Genomic DNA, 20,624 nt, shown 5'->3' with positions numbered 1-20,624 from the left:
TAAATATAACATATCTAATATTGAAGGATAATAAACTTTTGAAGACGTAGCAAATCCAGAGATCAAAACATTGTTTCCTTAAACAGCAGAGTAGATTGTGGTGTAACGTGCATGAGTAAGACTATGTGTGAGTACCAAAATATGAAAGGCTAAATTAACTAGTCCAATATCATCCACATCCTCTACAATGCAAACACGTTGAGTTCCTAGTCAATCATACACTTCTCCTGGGTGCAACCATTGATAACCTTTGAGCATTGATGGTCCTATATGAGTGAGGTAGGGCGGGACAAGAACATTCATCACTTCTGATTGGCTTTCCAGGACAGGTAGGAGTTCCAGGCTACAGCTACGACCTGCACCACAGCCAATCTGGGGAGAGTTCCAACATTAGAATTACACTCAGCAGAATTCCTCACAGCAAATAGGAGTTCCCTGTGTGTAGGGAATTCTCCCACTATTGAGAATTCACTACAAACAGCATATTTAACATACTAATGTACATCTACATATCATAGTTTTATCTGTTAGTACACTACTGTTAGTACACTACAGTATACTACTGTCAATACAATACTGTTAGTATACCACTGTTAGTACACTACTGTACTTAGTCTTACCTGTGGTGCAGTGGTATAAAGTAGAAATTGGCCATCTGGACCGGAGGCCACAGCTGAAATAAGACAGAACACTTGAGCCAGTGCAGTTGTGATAGTAATGGTAATAAATAATACATGGACTGCACCTATATAGCACTTTTATCCAACGCACTTTACAATGAAGGCCTCTCATTTACCCATTCACACACATACACACACACACACACCAATGGCGGCAGCTGCCATGCAAGGTGCCAGCCTGCTCATTGAGGGCAATTTGGGGTTCAGTGTCTTGCCCAACAACACTTCAACATGTGGACAGGAGGAGCCGGGATCCGAACCACTGACCCTACGATCATTGGACGACCCGCTCTACCTCCTGAGCTACAGCCGCCCCTATAGTGTGTACATTACATCCATTCTCATAGTGTGTGGTTTGCCTGAACCGAACGTAAAGGAATGTGTTAATGCATTAAACATTACCAGTCATTTATTCACTTGACAGTTTACAGTAAAATGTTTAATGTACCGACTTACATAGTAGTTGGCGATCAAGGCATCAATGTAGTCCTGTGGGGATAAGAGGCAGGGTCAGTCCACCCCCATTTTTTCACTTTTTCTTACTAAAGAAAAGACCTCAGCTAAGGTCCTCACACATGAGGTGACATGTTGGTTCACCAGGAGGTGACTTCCACCCCAACAGCCAGTCTCCTGTTAACAGCCATGAGTCAACACGTGCCCTGCTCTCTGCCAGTCTTCATCACTATCTCTGTCATTACATGACACATAAACCTCTAGAGCAGATCTATCAAACCTCTCTACCGCTGTATTAAAGGTCAGCGCCCCCAGTCTGGACGTGTAAAAGAGAGACAATGTTCCAGAAATGTTGCCTTTTCGCCTCTTTTGTTTGTTTTCAAAGGCGTAAGCGGCTCTAATTACAAGACAACAAGCGTCTCGACCACCTGGGGTTAAAGGCCACCGGGCATCGCAGTGTCAGAGGGCTGTGAAGTCACTGAAGCCCCTCCCTCCCTTTCAGGCCAGCGCACACCTGCCAACACCAACCAAAGCATGCAGGGCAGAATTAGGCCATTATCCACTGATTATTAACATAGAACATTAGCATGCACACACACACACACACACACACACACACACACACACATCTGTTACTGTACTAATGTTGTGTATGTAAATATATCTTTTTTTTTCATGGTATATATTTTATATAAATGTCACTATTGTTAATGTTATATTATTTACACATACACTTACACAGACACACACATGCACACACGCATCTATCTACACACACAGACACACACACATACATCTGTTACTGTGTTAATTATCATTTACTATGCAAATCTTTACTGTTAATTACTACTGCTTATTGTAATTTCTATTATTTATTTATTTTCAAGTTCATTCAAAAGTTCAAAGTTAATTTATGTATTTATTTATTTTACATGTGACCTTTGATACATTTGATTTTGTATGAATTTTTGTTGTTGTTAATTGTCTCTTTATTGACCTATTTTATGACCTATTCTTCTACCTGTTAAGTTTACTTAATTAATTGTATATTTAATTTGTTTTCATATATTATTATTGAATTGTATTATTGACGCTTTGACAATATTGTTCACCTGACACTCATGCCAATAAAGCATATTGTATTGAAATTGAATAGTACCTGCCCTTTGATGTTGTGGTTCTAGAACGGTTGAGATGGACTTTCCATTTGCTGCCGTAATGGGCTCTGTTCTAGAATGCAATCAAGTCGTCAAGATAGCGATGATGTGATACTGATGACTGTAATATGGCAGAGTTGAGTCGTTAGCTTAGCTACCACTAATGCTTGTTTTCTTGTGAGGTGGCAAGCACGTGCCCTGACTCAGCCCATCTGCTGAATGAACAGAGGTATGACCTGGAGGTAAAACAGCTACAGAGACCTTTCAAATCAACCCCATGAATGAGCTAGTGGTCGACGAGTGCTCTACTAATGAAAAGACGAGTTAAGGAAGACAAACAATTACTTCCAAGGTAAAACTTCAAAGGGCGACATCACTGGACTTCAAAGGGTGATGTCACTGGACGTGTTTGCCCTTTGAAGTTTTGGCCCGGTATTTTCCATAATGGTAAGCGGCTACACTGACGGTAATTTTACAATTTACTCTTTTTAGTTTGTATGCAGACACTGCTTGTTGCACTGCCCCCCCCCCATCCCATAGATACAGTACCATCTTGGTGGCGTGTGTAACACCTACACACAGGATTTAAGCATTTAATCCAAATAATATCAACTGAATAGCGTGACTGTGCCCCCTTGAAGAAGAGGACACAGATTTATTGTGTTTACCTGTCACTTCTATCTGTCAACGTTTCTAAATGTCACTTCAATCTAAGTTCCACGCGGTTCCACCAGACTTTAACAAGATGGCCGCCCCGGCCCATTATTGCCTTTCACCTCACATTTCCCTAACATCAGTAGCTGACTTAATGAGAGTGTTTGTCATTTGTTTTCTGTCTTTTTTGACATTTAGGTGATTTTGCCCTTTCAGCCTCATTTTAACTCCAGCGCCTGCCTCCCTTCCTTCCTTCCTTCCATAAATAATGAATGGAATGCTGGGAGGGAAGGAGAGAGAGAGGGAGCGATGCGGAGAGCGTGCAGAGGAGTGAACATTCCTCCCGTTGCTGCTCTCTATGACTCACCCTCTCTCTATGACTCACCCTCTCTCCATCCCTCCACCCATCCCTCCCTTCTTATTACACTGGGGGCAGAGATGAGGGTCGTTCAGGGAGGGGGCAGAGATGAGGGTCGTTCAGGTAGGGACATGGGGGACCCCTGAGATACAAGGCTGTCTTGCTATTCACTAACTAATGGTGCGTTCCAGTTGCCTTAGAGTTTGTGATGAGCGGGAAAGGTGGGCGAGGCCATTTTACCACCAAGGAGTGGTTTTGGTGTAAAACAAATGCTTGTAATTCATTCAGAATCGTGAAAAAACCCTAGTTTGACCCCCCACAAGCTACTTAAAGCAGAACTAAACATCTTCCGTTTTTCCCAGATAAGGTTCCGGGTATCTCAACTTTCAGCAGCTGTCACGGGTTGCCCTATAGGATTTGAATTTCAACTTTAAAAAAATGTGTTAGTAGACACCTTTACAAACACATTGGTGAAGAAATGTCTTGGTAAGGAATTTGTTCCCAGATTTCTGCATTATTCTCTGTCTCGCCCCTTGAAGTGGGATTTCCACCTCACCTACCCCGACCTGTCCCGACCACAACATCGATCTCTGAATCAAGATGGCTGCTCCGCACATCAACAATAAGTGGAAACTGTAATAAGACTGTTTATGAGCACTTCTGTCTTATTCGTGTCTCATTAAATCAGTTGTACACAGTATTGTCCAACTTCTATCTGTGGACCTATTGATACAGTGTTTGTATGCACAAAATACTGCATAGTGCGCGGTTACACACACACAACTGGTATTGCTAACAATGGCTTACTTGGCAAGAACTGGTATTACTAACAATAGCTAACTTGGCTAGAACTAGTATTGCTAACAATGGACCTCATTCCTGAACGCAGTTAAGAAAAGGTTAAGAAGATTAACTCCACTTACGAAGTTCCCGGGACAATTCTGGCATTCCTGAATGGTTTCTTATCTGGGATTTGTTCTTATCTAAGAACAGGATTTAAGAACGCGGAAATGCAGTCGTAGGTAGGCCAGATTGGAGTGCGCCCATGTTCACAAGGGCGGAATTTATGAGAAATCAGAGGTGATTGCGTTCACATCAATTCTACAGACATCCTAGGCTTGAAATGAGAATAAATACGAGAATATTTGTATTATTTCCAATTACGTTTCACGAGTGTTACTTAAAGGACAATGCTCGTTTTTGACAACCTGGACCTTATTTACGGCATATTATAAGACGTTTCACTCACCGAGATAACTAACTTGTAATTCAGAGGCCTGTAGAAGAAATTTAATCCATGTAATGGGGCACTGAGAATGCAGCTTCTAAAAAATCTATTTTCTGCCGCGAAACGGTTGTTTTCATCAATCTGTCTTTATGAATCGCTAGTTGTGCTTACATAGAGCGTAGGCCTGTTGTGATTTTTCACATGCCTCTGTAATATGATCTTTAGAAACGTCTTTAGAAACGAAATAGCTTCCCCACTTGCTCCAGCACGCATGCGCACAGCGCGCAATCGTTGCTCCAGCACGCTGTGCGCATGCGTGCTGGAGCAAGTGAGGAAGCTATTTCATTTCTAAAGAGGTTTCTAAAGATCATATTACAGAAACCTGAAACAATCGTCAGTATTGTGATTGGTCCTCACCCTCTGGAGCTTGCTGATGTTCTCTGTCACCGTCAGGCCATTGAGACCGCCAGAGATCCCCAGGAACGCAGCCAGGAAGCAGGGAGCAAAACACACCTGAGGACACACAACAACACAAACATCACACACACAATACCTGAGGACCTGTGTGTGTGTGTGTGTGTGTGTGTGAGAGAGAGAGAGAGAAACATGAGTGTCTGTGTGTGTGAGAGACAAGTGTGCTGTTGAAGTTTTAAGTGTATGTTTGGTAGTGAATGTTTGTGTGTCCTGTGGTATACGGAGGGACATGCACGCAATACATGTTTGAAAACCACCTGAAAGCTTGACAGAAACAGAACAGGGGCTTACAGCGTTACCTACATGTTATCAACATGTTACCAACACTCACCCCTCACAGGTCATCTCTCATCATTCACAATACACTACACCATGTTTACAGCTGTTTACAGGGGTTTACACAATGTTTACAGACGGTTAGAACATTTCAACAAACTGCGGTGCAGTATCTGGTCCTATTTTCATTTTTTCAAAAGTGATTGACGCTCCAAGCACCAGGAGGCGTCATTGAGCACACCTGGCAAACTGCTGTGTGACGACCTGTCTGATATTACCTGATGAATGCAGGTGAGAGAGACGTGTGTAAACAGCCTGGATCAACGCTTAGAATGGCTAAAATGTAAATAAATTATTTTCCAAGCCGTAACCATGTTGTCTGACAGAGATCGTCTTGGTGGTCTATAATTATCCCTCAACAACTTGTGCTTCATTGTGCATCATATTCGGAATAATTACATTCGCACTGAGATGATAATATATAGACATTGGTGTATATCAATCAATCAAAGCGTTATTTGTATAGCGCATTTCATACATCATAGAGGCAACACAATGCGCTTTACAGAGAACAAGGGAGGTGGGCATACGACCCACCTCTACATATTCCAGAGGGAAGCAAAAAACAGTATCACCCAGGGGCCAGATAAGTGAGCTGTAAAAATTCTTCCCTGACCCCTCTCAACAAGGCGATCGAGCAAGCTCCTGGAGTATGTTTGTCTACCGGCTAAGAACATTTATAAAGCAATAAATAACATTAAATTACATTTACATTCACATTACAAATTACATAAGAGAGGCTAAAAACATCCTAGGAGAGACATGGCAAACAACTGGTGTGTGCCAGTGTGTGCGTGAATGTGCCTGGACCCAGATAGAGGCAGGGGTTGGGGTAGGGGGGGGGTAGGAAAAGGATACGGACCCGAGTTAGGGTGAGGGGAAGGGGATCTGAGCCCAGGACTGGTGTATGTCTGTGTGTGTGTGAGTGTGCCTGGGTCCAGGTAGAGGCAGGGGTCAGGGGTAGGGTGGGGGTGGGAAAAGGATACGGACCCGGGTTAGGGTGAGGGGAAGGGGGGACTAGGTCCAGGCCTAAAGCCGGAAGTGGACTGGTGTATGACTGGTGTATGTCTGTGTATATATAGACAGGTTAGAGCATATGGCCAGACAGTTAAAGCCAGTTCATGGCAAGTCGTGTTGGATAAAAGTGTATGTTACATGCCAACAAATTATTTTCTTAACTGCAGCACACCACATTTAATTGTATGCCTTCTCTGATTTTCCAATAATAATTATAAGAACAACAAGAAATGGTGCTTGAGAGCACAGACCTCCACCCATGAATGCATTTTGTGGCTCAGTGCACATGCATGTGAGCAGAACATGTTTGGTATTGCTGCATTCATTCGGTCGAGAGCTTTATACCAGTGTAAACCCTGTGCCTCTAGTGCCCCCACACAGGGAACTGGCGTTTTGTTTTAATTTGTGGACCCGCCCTGTGATTCAGACCCGCTCCACATTTTAAGTTGGACCATGCTACACCCCTCCACCAAGCCTTATGAAAAGCTGGTAGTTATTTGTGTAATCCTGCTAACAAACAATTACAGGTAACAATAAAAGGGAATAATGCAATAATGCTACTTATATACTATACTCCTTTAAAAAGGGAAGTACGTAGCCTTGAGGACCTATGGTTCTCCAGCCCAGTGGCTCATAGGGCAGGAGCCCATCTCCTGATTCCTTAGCGTGAGACAGCTTGAACAAGTACACCCCCTGGACATGACGCTGGTATGTCACAGGGACTTCCCTCCAATCCAACCCTTGATGCTGAGTGCCAAGCAGGGAGGCATTGGGTACCATTTTATACCGTCTTTGGTATGACTCGGCCAGGGGAACCCCCAACCATCTCAGGGCGGACACTCTAACCACAAGGCCACTGAGCTGGTTAAACATAATACTATAACATAAACATATACTATAAACATATATATATAGTAGTGTACTATACTACAGTATACTACACTACTATAGTGTCTGTTAAATGCCAGCTATTTCCCTAACCACAGGAAAATGCGATAACAAATGTATTTATCTAACGATTTAGCTGTGGCTTAGCGTCCCTCATTTATCTTCCACAATCCTTGTATTTCAAAAACAGGCACTAAAATCCTAACCTTAAGACTTTCAAACACACACGCACACACACACACACCATTATGTCTGGTGGCCAAGCTCAGCTAGCGTGTTTGGTGACAATCCTCAGAGTGGCGTGGTGAAGAATAGACTCTAAAAGCAGCCTCTGAAATCCCAGTAAGGAGGAAGTGCTGGTCTGAAATAGCCGGTCTCTGAAAAGGCTTCTCCAGGGAGCTCCGATTATCCTCCGTCATCATGACTGTTCAGCCTCCTCCAGAATCATGTCAGATCAGTGTTCCACAGCGCTGTTTGTTCCCTACATGTCAAAGCAGGGATTAGAGGACAGCAGGGATTAGAGAACAATGGCGTCTGGGGGTGGGAGGTGTTGCCCTGCAGGGGCGGGGCTGGGAGTGGGCAGGAATACTGTAGCTTCTCCCTCTGATGCTCCACACTAAGACGCGTCCTCCCAGGCAACACTCTGGAGGCACCTGGAACTGGAGTCCTTGAAATGTTTTCAATGTTCAGTGTTTGTGGTGTTGTTGTTGTTATTGTATGTGCTTCTGTACACCTAGAATCAGATCCATGGATAATGGATAGTTCACCGTCTCAATCCAGCTTGTCCCCCTACCTCGACTACGGTACTCTGCACCCAGTGCTCCATACCTAAGCAGGTGGAAGGAAAGCCAACCACATTACAGAGGGTCCCCGTCACCCCCTGAACAAGTCGTTCCAGCTATACTACCATCAGACCACCACTATAAAGACTACCATCAGACCACCACTATAAAGTCCCCCTGGCCAAGACAAACATTTACCCCAAAACACGGGGAGAACATGCAAACTCCACACAGAAAGGCCCGAAGACCTTGCTGTGAGGCGACATACTATGTACTGTGCCACCGTGCCACACATGAGCGATTTTCGAGTTCAGTGTCGATTTTGGGGTTCAGTGTCTTGCTCAAGGACACTTCGGCACACTGCCGGAAGCTGGGATCGAACCGGGGACCTCGCGATCCCCAACCAGCCGCATTACCTCCTGAGCTACGTGCATGTAACACACCATCCTACACATATCTCCTGTTAATTAGGAATATACACCTACACGTAACCATATCTTCTGTTAATTATGAACATATACCTACACATAACCATATCGCATATGCTTTGATGATGATCTGGTGGGGGCGACTTTACGGGACTATACCCCAAACCTCCACATGTTCATCCTTTCACTCCAACCTTTACCCCTTGCCTTATAGGTCAGATCCTGCCCCAACCCCAACCCTTAGACCCTGTCCCAATACCCAGCCTTGCACCAAAGTGCACACTCCTGCACTTCACGTGCGCATACCCGCCAAGGGTGACCCATTTCTCATTTCACGTTTGCAAGGGTGCACCCTACACCCTCGATGCACTCTTTCTGCGCCCTTCTTGTGAGTCCGCATCTATGCAGACTTCGCTGAAGTGAATAGACCACAATTCTTTGCGATTGACACGCTCGTCTCAAAAAAGTAATCATGGCTGAGAGAAAAGCGATGGTCAAGTGTAAGCGAAAACATCTGTTCTAGGCGTCTGGTTTTAGAATCATGCATATGAACCAACAAAACATTTATGTAATATGCTGCAGAACTAATTTGTGTTATTAGTTCGCATATAGTTTTCACTTTCGATGCAACAATGTTTGATACACTAGCCAACGATGACCAACCAAGCGTACACATTAATGTTATACCGCATTGTGTCGGATTTCATATCATTTATGGAATTTACTTAACCACAGGGTCCGACGAGATGACATTCACATTCATCAAGCTCCGGTCAGAGAGTGAACACCTCTTCACTGGACTGAGGAACACTTCCGCACAAGGATAACTCACAGCTTGTTCTTGGCACAATGAAGAGGTGTAGTTGATATTTGCAAGTTAATAGAGAGGTATGTAGCTAACTATCTACATATCTATAAACTTGCAAATAGGATCGATTTCTGTCTGACACCAGCTGATGACTGTTTACCAAAGGTGTCCCAAATCTGTTTTGCAGCAGCCGCGTAAAGTGCGGACTTTCACACTTCGACGTGCCCTTGCGCACCTCCGGAAATACGTCACCCAAGTGCACACTTCAGGAAATGGCGTAGGGTGGGTATTGGGACAGGGCCTTATTCTAACCTCAACCCACACTAGGGACTGGAAGGAGGACACAAAAACCAACCCGTCGATCTCCACTGCACAAATAGAGTAGTGGTCAGAGCATTGGACTCCCACCCGGGCGACCGGGGTTCAAGACCCAGTGGGATGACTTTATGGGACTACATCCCAAACCTCCACGTGTTCATCCTTTCACTCCAACCTATACCCCTTGCCTTATAGGTCAGATTCTGTTCCAACCCTTATTCTAACCCCAACCCACACTAGGGACAGGAAGAAGAACACCAAAACCAACCCGTCGATCTCCACTGCACAAGTACAGTAGTGGTCAGAGTATTGGACCGGGGTTCCTGGTGGGGATGACTTTATGTTATCATCAGTGTAACTGCTTTAGCCAATGACTGCTACCATTAATGTTAATGGAAGCTGCTGCTAATTGTTGTGAGCTCATGAGCTAACTGGCTATCCCGCTCTTATTGTGCTGGATTAGCATTGAAAGCATTGGAACTGATGTATCCAGGTGACAAGACATCTTAATTTAGCAGACATTATTTCATATCATTTCAATTCACAGCTATTTCAGCGGCATGACTTGCTAACGTCCTACCAGTCCTGAACAGAAACAAGCCAGCCCAGCACATAAGCCAGGCTGGACCTGGCCTGGTTTTTAAGTTAGTGAGTGCTACCTGCACATCTTTAGAAACTATGTATTAAAGTTGGTGTTTTACACCCAGAACTATATATTAAAGTTGGAGTTTTACACCCAGAACTATGTATTGAAGTTGGTGTTTTAGGTATGTAATAAAGTTGGTGTTTTACACCCAGAACTATGTAATAAAGTTAGTGTTTTAGGTACCCATAGTTATGTATTAAAATTGGTGTTTTACAGTAGGTAACGTATGTATTAAAGGTATAACAGCAATTTTCACTTTGAGTTTGTATGTGCTATTTGCACAAGAGAAAATAATAAAAACAACAATAAAAAAATTAAATATATCCGTTTTGGAGTAACTGGAAGCTTCAATTTTCAGTCCAATTGCACTCGGGTTATAATGCCTCTCTTTCGTGATGTTTTTCCCTTTCTTGACGTCACATTCAAGTGTGAAAAAAATACCCCCACTACCCCTACATCCGCCCCCAACAGAAATCTGTCTGACTCGCGCACCTGCTGTCTTTGAGCCATTTCACCATCTATCGAACACGGTAAGGCAGCTCTGAACCTTTTCTTCTAATCTTGAGAATGATTGATTAATTGCAGTCTCAATGATGACCACCTCTTATTTTAATATATTTTATACATACGTTTTATAACTGTATTTGTGGTTGTCATACAAATTGGGAAGTTTTTACCATGATCTCCGTCTCTGATTAGTAGCCAACCTAGCTAATGAACCATAATGTTAGCTAGCCTAATGTTAGGTACGTTAGCTAGCTTAGCTGTGTTAGTTATCTTAGCATGCTAATGTTCGCTCTCAATAACTGGTCTCTAACGTGACAGTCGTGACACAGTCTATTTTTAGCCATAGATCAGAGCCTACAGTATATAACGTTAGTGCTGATATTAACTTACCTTAGTTATCTAGCTAAGATGACCAAACATTTTTTCAAAGCCAACAGTTGTTTGGAATGGATTATTTGGGTCGGCAGAGCTGTGTTCTCCCACTCACTAAACCAAGAGTCTTTTTCCAGTAGCAATGTTGATGTGTCATAGTATGAAAAACAAAGATGTAATTGATCAAATTAATTGTGGTTTATTTTGTCAGCCATTCCAGTGCGCCACCATGCACAAATATCAGTATCCTGGCTTTCCTAAATCCTAAATGGAACAGGGCCATAATTAGTTATTAATTGCACCTGTGTTTACCCTGCTATGACACCTCAACATGGCTGCTTGGAAAAGGGTCTGTTTGACCTGTGTGTGGTCATGTGGTCGCTAGGTGCTAGTGAGGTTAGTACAGTAGGTCTACATGGCATTACTGGTACTGTTACAATATAATGCCATTTATGTTACATGTATTTGATGCAAAAGAGCTACTGTAAGCTTTTACTAATATACTGTAGATTTTTCTCCTTTTGCAGCATACATTTCCAACACTCACTGTAGCTGTCACACATTTTTCCAACATTACATCAGATCCCCAAATCGCTAATGTTCTAGCAGTGTGATACATTGTTTTGTTTTTTTGTCTCATGAACTTGTGTCTTCCTCAATAGAGCAACGAGGTTGGCGGCAGTGGAAGGATGGAGAAGGAGGAACTGACAAAAAGCCTGTAGTTCCTAAAGGAGTTTGGTCTGACGGTGGGCTGCCTTGTCACTGACAGACACCCTCAGATCCAGAAGTTCCCCAGAAAATAGAGGCCTGCAGGTATGCACTACTACGACGTTTGGCACGTGGCAAAAAAGTATGACCACATTATCTCTAGGGAAAAAATAATCTTAAAACATTTTCTTTTTATAAAACTCAACAATACTTTGTCAGACAAAGGCATGTTTTATTAAACTTATAAATAAAAAGAATAAGATGTATAGGGTAGTTAGAGAAATTAGAAAACTGCATCTGGGTGCTATGCAACTGTTTTTCCTGTATCAGGAACAGTCCTGTCAATACAGACTTCACAATGTTTTAACTCATGGATCATTCAGAACATTGAGTATCCCACTTTTCACCTTTTGACCTATTTTTCTGCTCATATTAACAGCTGTGTCACAGAAGTTGGAGGGACTTGCCAAAAAGTGCAAAAAGGTGAAGCTGTGGCAACAGAGTACTGTACAACCAACCACATGTACTGGTCTGCTACAGCATCAGTTTCTGGACCGGAAACCGTGGCCAAGTAGACTTCCCTTGTGAATCATCTTCACAATGTCCACACACATGAAGATCCCTTGTTGGTGGTTCCAGCCTGGTAAGTACTGCATCTTGTAATAGGGATAGGTTACTCATAGGCATATTATATGGGGATGGATGGGTAGGGATGTTACAAATTCCAATTCCATTTAAGGTGATGCAAGTGCCCACAAAGGGGAAATGGCCCTGACGAACAGGAGGTTCCTGTAAGACGTGGAAAAACTAAGTCCCCAGCACCAGACGCCAGCGCTGGAGGCATTCCATGAAGTCATCTTGAAGTTCGCACCCAAGAATATCCATTTCCCTTTCTTTGGGATGCTGTGCAGGTACAGTATGTTAAAATTCCTGGATAGTACAGGTTGCATGAGTGACATACAGTAGGATGTATGGACCAGACCAATTCTAATTTTACATAAGCACCTGTTGATAGATAAATATTGATATGAATATTCAACATGAAGACTTAGAATTTAACAGAATTGTCATATACCCAGGGGGCAAATTGGATTTACAGACATGGAATGTTGTAAAAGGTTGTGCACCAGAAATGATATCTAGGACCTTCAAGGATCACAACCTGGGTGGACAACCTGGTCAACTTTTTGCAGGAAAGCTACAGGGAGGGTCCAAACAATGCCCCCCCCCCCACCCCCATACCAAAAAAGCCTATTAAGCTGGCTGGATCAGATTCTATCATTCTCTTTGTGATTGACTATCTCTGTTATAGTTTGTACTGAAGACACATTGAGTCAACCTATTGAAAGAGCAGAAAATAAGCTTTCCAGTGATACCTTAGTCAAGCATGTTGCCAATAAGGCCACTAGATGGCGCAGACTGTACTACGTATGCTTTAAATGTTGTAATTTTTATACACTTTCTATTGTAATCGGTCTCATTTTTATCCATTACTTAATTATTACAGTGGTATTGGCCTGTCAGACTAGTAATCTGTTTATATGTTCCTGCCCGTAGCAAGATGACAAGCCAGCCGAAGAAACGTGTGGCAGACATTGCTATGGCACTGAAGCATGAACCACGTAAGAAGAGCTGTGAAGAGAAAACCACTGACTACAAAAAGTGTGTTATATGCCAAGAACACTGCGATAGACCTGACTAGTACTGTATTAATCCATCAACAATTTAAAGGTTTATAAAAGCCATTAATGCTAGACAAGACGAGGTCTTCCAAAGACTGCACCATGCATCTGCAGAAGAAAAATGGTTTGAAGACAGTACACCGAAATGGCACCCAAAATGTCGAAATTGGTACTTAAATGAAAAGAGCTACCAATATGCTGAGAAGAAACGTCTTGCTGGTGTGAGTGCAAGAGCAGAAGATTTGGCCGGTCCAGGATGTAGCTCCTCACAACATACTGTCAAGTTAACCAGACATAACACAGAAAAATTTGAAGCCAAAAAGAGATGTGTCATCTGCAATAAGCAATGGCTGCGGCATAGGGAGCCAACCTCTAAGGTCTCCACAAAAAACAGTCAAAAGCCATTGAGATGAAAGCAAAGAAGCTGGGCAGAGATGACATATTGCTGAGACTGATTGGGCAAGGCCATGACATGATTGCCAATGATATAGCCTACCACAAACCATGCATGAACAACTTCAAGGCCCAGCACATTCATTCTGGAAAGCCAAAGCTGAATCTTTATGCTGTTGCATTTAGTCGACTTGTGGAGGATTCCTAGTGAAATCATTGTGTGACCGGTACAGAGAAATTCTGAGGGAGCTTGGCATCAAAACTGCAGATCAGTACCGATCAACTACACTGAAATCAAAGCTGCAGCAACACTTTGGGGGACATGTTTCAATCCTTGACCAGACCTGTGAAATACCATGCATTGAGGCAAGCTGCAAAGATTCTTCGAACAGATTGTGTGAATTGCAAGAGGCAAACTCATGAGAAGCATTCAACTGAGATATCCTTCACATCTGCTAATGACATGGTTCCTGACTCACTCTTCAACTTTACAGCCATGCTGCTTAATGACAAGATTCTGAAACTCAGTGATGATGGAAGAGTCACCTTTGATCAGCCAACAGCAGAGAAAGCCCTCATTATGTCACAGCACATCCTCCAACATGTCTCTGGGATACCAACACCTTTGGGCATAGCCACTACCTACCACTTATTCAATCAGACACGTAGTAAATCACTAATTATGATGAACAACAGACTGGGGCTTGGGATCAGTTATGAACGTCTGCAGCGTCAGCTGACAGCACAAAGTGAGAAGGTCATGCAGCAGGTTGAAACTGATGGTGTTTACGTCCCAGAGACCATGACGAAAAACTGTGAGATCCCCCATGTGTTTGCCATGGACAATCTGGACTGGAAGAAGAAGACACTGGAGGGTGGGAGTTTTAATGCCACCACTGCAATCATAATCGAACTCCAAAAGACTGTGAGGGTCCAGGAGGGTGCCAGGCTCCCCACATCTACCGCTGACAAAAGAAAGACACTCTCTGATGTAACTGACCCACCTGCTCCCATGTGCCACATCTCAGCTAAAGACAGGATGAAGTCCAGGTCACTTGAGTATATTGAGAAGTTAGAGAGTCTGGAGACTTCCTCAGATGGCACAGTTGAAGGCCTGTTGCTTATGTGGCACCTAGCAAGAATGGTTACAACTTCAGAGTTGTTGGATCCTCCTACAGATGCAGAAGCAGGACTGCCTGGCTTTTCTGCATTCTGTGCAGACCTCCACCCACAAAGACAGGCCACCATCATTGGCTATCTTCCTCTCATCCCAGCATCTCCAACCGATCCTGCTGTCCTGAAAGAAGAGATGAAACGGCTGGTCAAGACATCACGTGCACTGGGAGACAAGTATACCATTATCACTGGAGATCAGGCTACATATGAACTCGCAGTTGCCATCAGAGACAAGCACAGAGATGAGTTCTGCAGAGTAGTCTTGCTGCTGGGGGGCTTTCATCAAGCTCATAACTACATGAAGGCTGTTTGCAAGATTATCAGGGATGCAGGTGCAGAGGATATTCTTGTTGCAGCTGGTCTGTGTCAGGAAGGGACTGCCAAGAAGATGTTTGGTGAGAAGGCTGACTAGTACCAAAGGATGCACGCCCTCAGGATCCTCAGTGAGGCCATGTGGCGCCTGTACTGGCAAGCATTTGAGGCATGGGCAGCAGACAGAGAAACACAACACTGGCAGTCACAAGTAGAAAATGTTGTCAAGATGTTGTTTGAGAAAGGCACCACAGCTACTGAGAAGTTGGAGATCATCCAGATGTCATGTCCACAGTTATCAATTCTACGATAACAGATGTTACTTTTCCAGGAATCTCTGAATGAGCAACCAACTGCAGTTTTCTGCTCAATCTTTCTGGAGATGTCAGACATTCTCCACAGGTTAATCTACTACCATCGAGAAGGGAACTGGGAAGGACATCTCTGTGAGTCAGCACGGATGCTACCTTACCTCAATACAGCAGGACACTACAAATATGGGCAGCAGTCTTTGCCTCTGTATTTGGCTGAGATGATGAAACTGCCAGAGACAGCCCCAGAGACACATGAAGCACTTATGGCAGGAGCATTTGTTGGGAGGAGAGCAGATGGCAACCACAATGGTGTCTCTCCTGACATGCTTCTGGAGCAGACGTATAATGCAGATGCCAAGGAGGCAAGTGGTCTGGATGGCATTGCACTCAACCGTGCTGCCAGGATGAAGTGGGTCTACACAAAACCACTCACTGCAGCTATCTCTGCAGAGCTCAAGTATATGCTGCACCTCCATTCCTCCAGCCCACACCATGAATCTGGTTGGAGTCGTGTCAACAAGGATACAGACATGGTAGTCAAGGTCATGGCAGCAGTAGAGACCAACCCATTCACAACAGCCACACCATCCCTGATCAATATATCTACTGGTGAGTGTGCAGATGCCACCGTCAAAGACAACCTGACAAATGTGAAAGAAGTTGGTTTGAAGGCACTGTCTGAGTCACTTTCCAGTCATCATAAGAAGACAAATGTTGTAAAGCTTAACACTTTCCACACACAAAACATGAAACCAAAGAAGTCTGGGGGGAAGACTTCTGCAACTGGCAAGAGCAATGAAGTTACTGCCCTTCTGCGCATGACACAGATCATTGCCAGTGGTGGAGAACTTGACATTGTTGACTTCATAGGCAACCATGAGTGTAGTGACCTTCCCCCATCCCTCTTCCAGGAAGATGGCAGTATGAGAACAGGGACCAAGGTCAGCCTTGTGAAGATCCTGAAAGACAGCAGTAGTCGTTGATGCTATGTGCGCCAAACGGCACTGGTCTTTTCACAGAGGTGAACGATTTGGAGCGATCGCTGACAGATACAAACACCTGCTGCTGAAAGATGTGCCTCCTGGCACTGAAATCATACACTTCTGTTGTGACAGATACAGTGGATCCAGCCTCAAGTCAGCTGAGCAGGAACAGAGATATGCCCGATCCAAACCAGCCAAAGTGTATGAAGTCAGTGAGCAGTCGGGGTGTGCGCGAATACGAATACGGTATTCGGATGAGCACAAATAGTAGCTTTTTCCCGAATAGTAAATTTGTACGAATATTGTAAAAAGTATTTGGGAGGGGGAGAACAGTCAGCGCACGTTCTGTCTGCTTGTTGACATGACACAACGAGGGAGAGAGAGAGAGAGTCAGAGGCGCACGCGCTTGCAGTCTCGCACCTGCTGTCTAGATGTCTAGACAACGCGGAGGGAGAGAAAGTTTGCAGCGCGCTGAGAAGCCAGATAGTAGGCAGGCAACGAACGTAAGCACTACCGAGGGCTTTTGTCCCTAGTTAACTGATTCATTGAGACAGTTATTGGATTCTGTTTTCTTGTCGTAGCCTACCTGCTGCAATAGCCTATGTGAACTGTAGCGTTTGTTTGAGCAGAGCAGGACCGGTAGCTAGCTTGTTAGCTCAGTGTAGTATCTAGCTAACGCTAGCTATTTCAGCTCCGCATGCTCAGCCTCTCACTAGCCTATACAATGTCCGGCGATTTTGAAATATGAAATAATTATGAAAGTATATTTTAACAACTGAAACACAACTGAACAAATGTTTGATCCATGCCGTTCAATTATCAGCACAACAGAGTCTAGTGTAGGCCTAAGATAGGCTATAATCAAAGTCCTTATCTCTGATATAACAACAATAAACAATTTAAACAGATAAAAAAAAAAAAAAAAAAAAATTCACTACAATACCCTACTAACCCATGGTTTAAGCACTGTTGAAACTTGAGTAGGCTATAGGCCTACAATTAGGCCTATAGTAATTTTCCTCAGCTTATTAGCCTATAGCCTAGGCTACATTTAATTTTATAATTAATTTCAATTATATTTATAGTAGGCTAATACATGTTTACTGCTGGGTTTGTGAAAACCATTACTAGTAGGCTACACCATGCTGCCTGTGTCACAAGGTTGCAGATAATATATTAGATATTATGACACGGGAGAAATAGAGCTACTATAGCTGTTCTAGCAAAGTTGCTTTGATGACTTATATTTTGATTTAGAAAAATGTTTTTCAGTTTCTAACTAAATGTAGAATGTCCCCCAGTTAAGGTTGGTGGTGGGGTTCTGACACTTCATAGTTTGTTTAAATAAAAACATACAGGATGATGATGAGGAATTATACTTCATAATTAATGCTAATAATAATATATATATATATAAACAGCAATTCTGATGTGTTGAAAGCACAGCAATTGCAATGCCAATTAATATTAGGCTAAAGAAATGACATTTCCCCTCAGTTTAAACCGTTGTGAACCAACTTCCGGTTTAAGCCCCGCCCACTTCCGAATATGAATACGAATCCGAATAATTAGCTGTCAAATACAAATACAAATAGTGGGCTCCCGGCCCACCCCTTGTGAGCAGTACACAGCTCCAGATCCAAATGAGTTTTTTGCAGTGTCTGCTAACAATGCAAACCTGCTGAGCTTCCTCTGTGAGAGATGGTGTGAGGATGAGCAACGGGAGCCTGGTCTTGGCCCAACTCATCTCTACCTGGGTGGTGGATTCAAGGAAGAGACGAAGAGTGTGGTGCTCACAGCAGGGTCTCTTATGGATGTTCCTGCTCTGGAATCAACACAGCAGGAGGCTGACACTAGGATAATCATCCACACTCTCTACAGTGTCCAGAATGAGGGAGTTGACAGAGTTGTCATACATGCCAATGGCACTGACATCATTACCATATGTCTGTACTATGGTGCAACACACCTCAGTGATCTAACAGAGCTGTGGGTGAGAACAGATCAGAATACATACCTGCCTATACATGACATGATTGTGGCACTGGGACCTTCACAGTGTTGTGTCCTACCCTTCATCCACAGTCTGAGTGGTAGAGATACCACTAGTTATCCATATTTTACGGGAAAGAAGGCATGGTTCAAGAGCAGCATGACGGTGGACATACCTGCTTTGGAAGAGTTTGGTGAGAACCCTGGCGATACCATAACAGTTGAACTCCTCAATCAGGCACGAGACCTCACCATAACAGTCTACACATCCACAGCTGACCACTTTGAGGGTGCTGATCTGGGAGAACTGAGAGTGTACACATCCACAGCTGACCACTTTGAGGGTGCTGATCTGGGAGAGCTGAGAGTGTACACATCCACAGCTGACCACTTTGAGGGTGCTGATCTGGGAGAACTGAGAGTGTACAAGTTCTTTAACAACAGGTCAACACTGTTGAAGCTTCTACCCCCAACAGAGAGTGCATTTGTGCTGCACCTGAAAAGGGCTGCTCTGGCAACCATCATTGACAAAAACGCACACATCGCCACGCCAGAAATCCCCCCGTGTACTGACTTTGGATGGTCTGTGGATGATGGACAAGCAGTTCCAGTTCCATCGACAAAGCCAGCTTGGCCTGTGTCCATGAACAAGTCTATCTCATGTGGATGCGTCAAAGGTTGCCAGAAGAACTGTTCCTGTGCAAAGAAGGCAGTTCCATGCTACGTTGGGTGCCGTTGCCAAGGACTGGCAACTAAATGCAGTAGAATACACACTGCCACAGTTGAGAGCAGTGACAGCAGCTGTGAGTCAGAAAATTAGTAGAAAGCAAAACATTTTCTGGGACACATTGTACATTAAAAACATTGTTTTTCTAGTTCTGGGCCAATTGAATGATTATTTTGTGTTCAACTTCTGATAATTGTGTCAAATATGTTGACAGGCAATGCCATTTTTAGTTAATAACCGAGAAGAGAGTATTAAACTGAAATAAATGTTTTACCACGAGTAATTTTGTATATTTCATTATTAAAATAAGGCACACGGCCATCTAGTGGCCTTATTGGGAACATGCTTAACCAAGGTATCACTGGAAAGCTTATTTTCTGCTCTTTCAATAGGTTGGCTCAATGTGTCTTTAGTACGAACTATAACACAGATAGTCAATCACAAAGAGAATGATAGAATCTGATCCAGCCAGCTTAATAGGCTTTTTTCGTATGGGGGTGGGGGGGCATTGTTTGGACCCTCCCTGTAGCTTTCCTGCAAAAAGTTGACCAGGTTGTCCACCCAGGTTGTGATCCTTGAAGGTCCTAGATATCATTTCTGGTGCACAACCTTTTACAACATGCCATGTCTGATTTCCCCAAAAATTGGGTTTTGCCCCCTGGGTAATATGTCATATGATGTGATGGCGCCGCACTATGGCGACTCGGTGTTGTTCTGTTTGTATTGTTTTTGTATTGTTCTGCGTGTTTTTGGAATCCTGTAATGGACTTATCCGGAATGATAGAACTGGACTTATCCGGAATGATAGAACCAAACTTATCCACATTCGGGACAATCTGCCGATCTCACAGACTTCTGTGCCGGTTCTACCACTTAATTTCCCTCGAGGACGCCCAAAACACTGGCCAAGGAAGAGGGGTAAGAGAGGGGGAGCACTGGTTCGGTTAAGGCACCAGGGGAACCGGCTAGCCTTACCGAGCCTCATTCTCTCTAACGTTTGCTCGTTAGCAAACAAGACGGAGGAGCTCACCACCCTGCTTCTTTCCCAACGGGATTTCAAGAAATGCTCGGCCATCTGCCTGACAGAAACGTGGCTGCACAAGAATATTCCCGACTCCGCACTACAACAGGAGGGATTCACTTTTCACCGGGTGGACCGCACCAGTGAATCCCTTAAGCAGCGAGGCGGGGGTGTTGGTGTCTACATCAACCAAAATTGGTGCACGGACAC

The 20,624-nt window shown here is 43.8% G+C and overlaps 1 protein-coding gene across 2 annotated transcripts in view; it reads right to left on the bottom strand.

The window, feature by feature from the left end:
• The window catches only part of mpv17 (mitochondrial inner membrane protein MPV17), a 57,385-nt gene that overhangs the window by 54 nt on the left and 36,707 nt on the right, over window positions 1-20,624 (bottom strand). For both annotated transcript variants that reach the window (XM_084454199.1, XM_084454198.1), the window contains exons 5-8: window positions 4,948-5,043; window positions 1,137-1,169; window positions 621-673; window positions 1-372 (exon numbers count right to left, since the gene is read on the bottom strand). The exon at window positions 1-372 is cut by the window's left edge and continues 54 nt beyond it. In XM_084454199.1, coding sequence (XP_084310325.1) covers window positions 303-372; window positions 621-673; window positions 1,137-1,169; window positions 4,948-5,043 — 252 coding nt within the window. In that variant the 3' untranslated portion in view covers window positions 1-302. The remainder of the gene's footprint in view (window positions 373-620; window positions 674-1,136; window positions 1,170-4,947; window positions 5,044-20,624) is intronic.

This window comes from Borostomias antarcticus, assembly GCF_949987555.1.
Source record: "Borostomias antarcticus genome assembly, chromosome: 19".
Lineage (NCBI taxonomy): Eukaryota > Metazoa > Chordata > Actinopteri > Stomiiformes > Stomiidae > Borostomias > Borostomias antarcticus.
The sequence above is the reverse complement of the archived record's forward strand: the minus strand, read 5'-3'. Positions and strand labels throughout refer to the sequence as shown.